We start from the raw sequence: 6603 nt of genomic DNA on the forward strand, positions 1-6603 counted from the left end.
CCTTTCCGACAGCAATGTTCATTCTCCAAGGAGGTCAAACAAGGTTAAAACCATGTCAGTTTCTTGACAGAATCTATTCCGGTCATTTAAGGCCCAACCGGTGGTTTACTTGTTAAAAATGTCATCTGGGAGGCATAACCTATTTCACAAAGCATGCTAAGTGGTGCACACTACTAAGCAGAGCATCTGCTGCAGTGTTCTTGGTCTTGCCAATTTCTGAAGATAGAATTTTTTTTCCTATTTTGCCATGAGCTGTTCCAGTAGGACCATATGTTTCTATAGGTAAACAGGAATAATCTAGGTCAATGTTCCTGGTGTTGGCAATTGCCATCGTGTGATGAAACGACATCTGGCCGCTATTTCTCTATAATAAGTGGATTTCGTATGTTGCCATGCTTACCACGAGCTGTCGGAGTAGGACCATATGGTTCTGTGGGTACACAAGAATATCATGGTAGTCTTTCAAACCCTAATTTGCCTACTTGCCCAGTATAGTTTTCATCTGGGTAACAAAAAGTAGCAGACCCAAATTCATCCTTTTGGAGTCTAAACCCTAAATATGTATATAGCACTGACTTGAGAGTTGAGAGCCTTGTTTAAGATCACATTATATTGCAAAGAACCATGATAAGCCAAGAACACTGGTAATATTTCACAACCCGGAAAAACAAATCGACGCATTTTTTTCAGTCAAAGAACTATCTTACAAAGACACTGCCAATGACAATGAGGACTGCCCTGAGATGGGGCACTATGACAACAAGATGTTGAACATGAAACCAGCAACACACAAACTGCTCAAGAATGCAGCACCGAGACACCGAAGGATGGAGCAGCAGCCCACCCAAAAACAACCTAGAGAGAGCTAGAAAATTGGCTCATCTCTTCTTGGAGATCGACGAACATGTCAGGTTTACGCCTTCGCAACCTTCAAGTCGACACTCAAGGCCTTCCTATCATCTAAGGCTTTCGATACCGTTGTTCTCTGGGCTCCGAAAGGCTTTTGCTTCGCCTTGATGGACTCCGTCAAGCTCATGTAGTTTGGCCTTGCCCTGGTACTGCCATCGGTCTTCTCCGGAGTGAGCAAGGTGGAGAACGACACCGGAGTGGATGCAAAGCATGACGATGACGACGCAGAGCTCTCATCGTTGTGCAAGTCTGTGCTCAGAGACGATATGGACTGAGCCTTGAGCCGCTGATGGTGTGTTGCTCCAGGCGGTTTCGCGCTGATCCTTTTGCTCACATTGTTCTTCCTCACCTTCACTGAATTTGGTTCAGAGAAGTCCCCTAGAGCACCGAAGGAATCCTCGCATTTCTTGGAGGGCACAAGGTCCGGCGAGCTGGTGGTGTTGGTCTGGTTGTGCTCCTCCATCAATCTGTTCTCCCACGGCCTCGCCGCCATCCACCTCTCCAGCCAGCTCCAGCTGCCGTTGTTCTTGTCGCAGTGCTGGTGCTTGAGCAGGAGACCCGACTGGTTGGACCGACCATTGCTGTTCTTCGGTTGCTGCAGAACAGAAATATTGTTAGCTCATTCAGATCAATAATACCACTGTTGTAGAATTCTGCAGAGGAATTGGTTCGTACATTGCACTTGGGGACGCCCTCGATGTGATGCGAGTACACGTAGGCGATAGCCCGCTCGCGCTTGATTGCTCCTTCCTGGCGCTTCTGCAGCTTCACCCTCACTTCCTCCAGTGTGCCCTGGCTGTCACACCATCCTTCCTGAAAGTTCAAAATTTGTCCACACAAAACAGTCAAACACATGAAACAGGACTGGAGATTCTTCAGGAGTTCAATCAGTAGACAATGTCAAATGGAGGAGAGGTAACCTCTGCTTCCCTGAGGATGTCGAGCTTGGTGCGGCGTGCCTGGATGAGCTTCTGCACGGCCTGTCCCTCGGTGGACATGCGCACGCGGCGCGCCCGGATGCGCGCCTGCACTCGGACGAGCGCCTGCATGCACCGGAGCGTCACGGCCGCCTGCTTCCGCACCTGGCGGCCGCGCACGATGGCCTGCAGCCGCACCAGCCCCTTGAGCGCCCGGAGAGCTCTCCTCGCCTGCGCAAACACAAACAGGTGCAGAGCGTTCAGTTCACCCTGCAGATGCAATCCGAGAAGAGACCATCGGTGAGGCGTGAAGAAGAGTAGGGGTACCAGGAATCCGCGGAAGGCGGTCTGGATGCGGATGCAGGCCCACTCCTGGCGGACGGCCATGAAGTCCTTGGCCGGCGCGCGGGCGACGGTGGCTAGTGCGGCGGAGAACATGTCGGCGGCGGCGGCGGCCAGCGAGGAGGCGTCGTCGGAGGCCTCGGACGCCGCGGCGGACCGGTGGCTGCCGCCCTTGGAGCCGCGCCACAGGGAGCCGTGGTCGCCGGAGGAGCTCCTCCACAGCTTCCACTTCCGGCCCTTGCCCGCTGCTCCATGGATAGATGGGAGTTGCAGCTTGTTCTGTAGGAAGAGAAAAAATTGAGATGAGCCCAGGAGATTACAAAGAAAGAATGCTATAGTACTTATTATGAGCCAATCATAGCAGTGCATAACCCTACTTCTGATTCAGCAAAGTACAGTCAAGGAAATAAAGCAGTGTTGTTTGGATCTTCAGGCATGTGACGCAGCAATGAAAGAGACATTTGTGTGGCCATTAGTGGGAAAAGATTTCGGCACCGGATTTTTTGCCATTCCAGGAAGAAAAGGGAACAATCTTGATGTTCTTTGTGTATCTTTTATGGGAAAAAACATGACCTCAAAAGCCCGTGCACAAATGCAAGATGCTGCTAAACCAATAGCGGGAAATTAAATAAGAATCCCGTGCAACCTGCCGAATGTTTCTACACATCCAGCGGAGCTCAGATAAACCCAAATCTTTGTCCAGGAACAAAAAAAAAAACTCGGATTAGAATCGAATCTCTAGAAATCAAGAACACGGCGATGCGAGTGGCCTCACCTTGCAATCCTCCCTATCCGGCTTCTTGAGCCCTATGAGGGACTTGACCCACTTCCCGGACCCTCCCATGTCCTCCTCCCTGCTTCCGCCAATACCACGGGCAGCAGCAGCAGCCGGAGAGAAATGGGACGCCACAGCGAGCAGAGCGAAGGAGCTGTGCGCCAAGAACAGAGAACAAGAAGGAGACCAAGACCAGGGGGTGCACGCGCGGTGGTAGCGGATTGAAGAGAAGAGAAGAGAGGAAGTGCCAAGAGACAGACTGGTGTGTGCGTTGCGCGTGCGAGAGCGCCGCCCGGTGTGGCTTTGCAGTGGGAGCCTGGGAGAGGAGGAGAGCGTTGGGTAACGGAACGGAAAGCGCTGGGAGTTTGAAATTCGAAATGGAGGGAAGAAGCCAGCCAAAGCAACGCACGCATGCAGCTAGCAAAAGCCACAGCCACAGAGAGCTCAGCAGTGAGTGACAGATTGTAGTAGTACTAGTCAGCGACCACGACCACCACTAATGATCGTTTAATTACTCGCTAATCACGCGCAAAGATAAATACTCCAAGAGTAGTACGGGACAAAAGTGTAAGTAAAAAAAATGGAAATAAATGTATGCTTCCAAGAGGCGGTGGCAGTGGCAAATGAGGTTGGGGGGCTTGGAAGCACAAGAAGGATCCTATGTGAATTCTGCGAGTAGGTTTTTCACCCTCCCATCAGTCTCATCGCATTGGATTCTCCCTTCACTTCACTGTGGGTCTGTGGCGCTATGACATCTGTGCCACATCCATAGGATTACAGTATTTCTCTTCCCTCGTTCCAAATTTTTCTGTGGCGTCGGAAACAGAGCGACGCAGCAGCGAGGCACGCAAACCTTTTAACCTTTTTTTTGGTTCTTGCGAAAGCCGAGCCGCGCGTGAGAGAGAGAGAGAGAGACGGCGAGTTGAGTGAGTGCAAGAAAGAAAAGCTGGAGCCGGTGTGTTTATTGGTCAGTGGACTGACTGGGTGACTGACGACTGGCCGGCTCCGGCAAACTTTTCCGGGGCTTGCGTTTCGTTGCGGGATGCGGATACAGTGGTCTTGTAGCAGCGAGTCACGATTTGGCGCTTGCGCCTCCTGGGGTTTGCAGAGTCACTGGAGGGAGATGAGATGGACCAGTGGGTCAATTGGGTTTTTTCTCCTTTCCAGTTTGTTCTTGCTAGTCTTGTGATCTTGTGGGCCTTTGGGCGTGGATTTGGAGATTTTGGAGTATTCAGTTGGTTTCGCTGTTTTTTGAATGGTCATCGGGATAGAGGGTCCCCATCTCAATTCTCTTTTTTTCTTTAGAGCATCTCCACCGACATGCACCATAACGACCTTAATAGTGATTTGGGGTTCGACGTGTTTTTTTGGGCTACACCGACGCGAGACGCGCCTCAAAGGTCGCCAACTATCTTTGGAGCTCAATACAATCGTCGGCAACCCTGTGCCAACCCCTAAGCGGAAGGACCGAGTTGGAGTCGTCGGCACTTCCATCAACCTAGGATTTCGCCCCGCGGGACCCTCTTGGCAGCTAAACTCGTCAATTTTCCACCCGCTCGACCTCCCACCCCTCCGAATCGCCATCGCTGCCTCCTCCCACGTGTCTAGCCTTTGCCCGCACAGAAACCGCCACCGTAGCCAACGCCAACACCTCCACCATCTCGCACTGTCGGGTTGCTGAACCTACCATCGGCATCGGCCTCCCCCGACACCAACCGCCCACAAAGTGTTCGGCAGATTGCTGCGATCGAGAGCGACGGCGAGATGATGGCGTAGTTGTACCTGCAGGAGGAAGCCAATGCACCGTCGAGCGGCAAGAACAACTGCTGATGATGGCCAACCTTCTCCGCCTTTGCAACCACCTACGCCCGTTAGCGCGCCTCAGCGTGGCGGTTCAAGGGTTGGGAAGGCGGGGAACAAGGATCGGCATCGGCAAGTTAGTGTGTTGTTGCTTGACTCCGACTACTTCGTCGACAACACAACCCACACGCCAAATGAGTTTTGGCGCCGATTTAGGATGAACAAGGAGTTGTTCATGAAGATTGTGTACTCCCTCCGTCCGACATCTAGGTTTTATGTTTAGTCAAACTCTTTAAACTTTGACCAAATATATAGGAAAAAGTAGCAGCATTTATGACACTAATTTAGTATCCCGAGATTCATTTTGAATTGTAGTTTCAAATTATACCAAAATCTCATCATATATGTTGCTACTTTTTTTCCACGGTTGGTCAAAACTTAAAATGTTTGACTTAGTACAAAAGATAGAAGTACACTTATTTGTGGACGGAGGGAGTACTTCATGTGCAAGAAAGACTGCATCGGCTTGTGGGGGTTCTCATCAGTTCAGAAGTGCACGGCTGATATGCGTTGTCTTGCATACATAGCTCCCCCAGATGTAGCAGATGACTAACTACGCATGTCTGAGTCGACATGCTTTGAGACTGTCTAGAGGTTTTGTAAGGCAGTGGTTGCAGTGTTCAGGCCAGACTATTTGAGGACACCGAATGCATAAGATACAGGCATAATATGCAGCGAGAGGTTTCCCTGTGATGCTGGGGAGTAACGACTGCTTGCACTGGCTTGGAAGGATTGCCCATTTGCTTGAAAAGGGATGTATAAGTGCCACACCGAAGAGTGCAGTGTCCAACTTGAGGCACGGCTGGTTGTGACTTCTTGATTTGGCATGATTTATTTTGGCATGAGAGGAACTCACAACAACATCAACATGTTGCATCACTCTCTAGTGTTTGCAAGGCTAGATGAGGGACATGCTCCGCCGGTCAACTTCGAGATCAACGGCCTCTACAATAATGGGTACTATCTAGACGATGTTATCTATTCGCAATATGCTACATTTGTGAAGACAATTCTAGATCCTGCTTCGGAGAAGGAATCTTATTTTGCGACATGCCAGGAAGCATGTCGCAAGGATGTAGAGTGGGAATTTGGCAAGCTCCAGCAACGTTTCTCCATTGATCGTTACCCTGCTCTCACCTAGTTAGGGTCTCAGATGTGAGGGGTGATGAACGCTTGTATGATCATGCACAACAAGAGAAAGACACAACAATGTTCGGGCAACTCATGGACAAAGAATTTATACATGTTCGGGCCCTCAGGAACATCCATTCGGTAAAGATCCTACTCACATTTGTGGCTAGTTGTATTCCTTATGCGCGATTGCGAGATCAAGAGGGGGTCTCGAGGTTGCTATGGTCGGTAGTGTATGACAAATGTACAAGACTAAGGCTTCTAAGGGTGTTGTGGTATTTTTTGACAAATTTTACCCCTAGGCGAAACTAATTCATTGTCCAACCCCTTGGCGGAACTATTTCGGAATCTGATCCCTGCGTTTGGTACCAACCCGAATGGAACCAAAGTTGTGTAGGCTGGTACCAATAGAGAACAACACATAATCAACCTTGGTACCTCGTCGCCATTGGCATTTGCGCTGACCTCACTTTGACGCCTTAATTTTGGCTTGACGCTGACCTGCTTCGGCGCCGTCTTTCATTGGTGTCGACTTGCACAACTTCGGCTCCATTCTCGATGGCACCGAACGCATGGGTCAAATTCCGAAATAGTATCCCCAAGGGGTCAGACAAGGAATTAGTTTTGCTGAGGGGTTAGATTTGTGAAAAAATTGGTGTTGTGGGGTGT

General features: G+C 50.2%; 1 protein-coding gene across 1 annotated transcript; it reads right to left on the reverse strand.

Annotated features, from left to right (window-relative positions):
* Positions 1-628: 628 nt before the first annotated feature.
* LOC127341491 (protein IQ-DOMAIN 6) lies at positions 629-3362 on the reverse strand. The gene is made up of 5 exons (XM_051367347.2): positions 2944-3362; positions 2154-2447; positions 1830-2057; positions 1585-1722; positions 629-1504 (listed from the first exon to the last, which is right to left on the reverse strand). The coding sequence occupies exons 1-5, from the start codon at positions 3010-3012 to the stop codon at positions 914-916; spliced, it is 1320 nt and encodes a 439-aa protein (XP_051223307.1). The 5' UTR covers positions 3013-3362; the 3' UTR covers positions 629-913.
* Positions 3363-6603: the final 3241 nt, after the last annotated feature.

This window comes from Lolium perenne, chromosome 3 (genome assembly GCF_019359855.2).
Source record: "Lolium perenne isolate Kyuss_39 chromosome 3, Kyuss_2.0, whole genome shotgun sequence".
Lineage (NCBI taxonomy): Eukaryota > Viridiplantae > Streptophyta > Magnoliopsida > Poales > Poaceae > Lolium > Lolium perenne.

What these genes read in the sequence shown, in the direction of transcription:
- LOC127341491 (XM_051367347.2), bottom strand. Translation starts at nt 3,012, where the DNA reads ATGGGAGGGTCCGGGAAGTGGGTCAAGTCCCTCATAGGGCTCAAGAAG. An exon ending in ACATCCTCAGGGAAGCAGAG is followed by an intron (nt 1,723 to 1,829) that starts GTTACCTCTCCT and finishes TTGAACTTTCAG; the next exon opens with GAAGGATGGTGTGACAGCCA. An exon ending in AGGGCGTCCCCAAGTGCAAT is followed by an intron (nt 1,505 to 1,584) that starts GTACGAACCAAT and finishes TCTGTTCTGCAG; the next exon opens with CAACCGAAGAACAGCAATGG.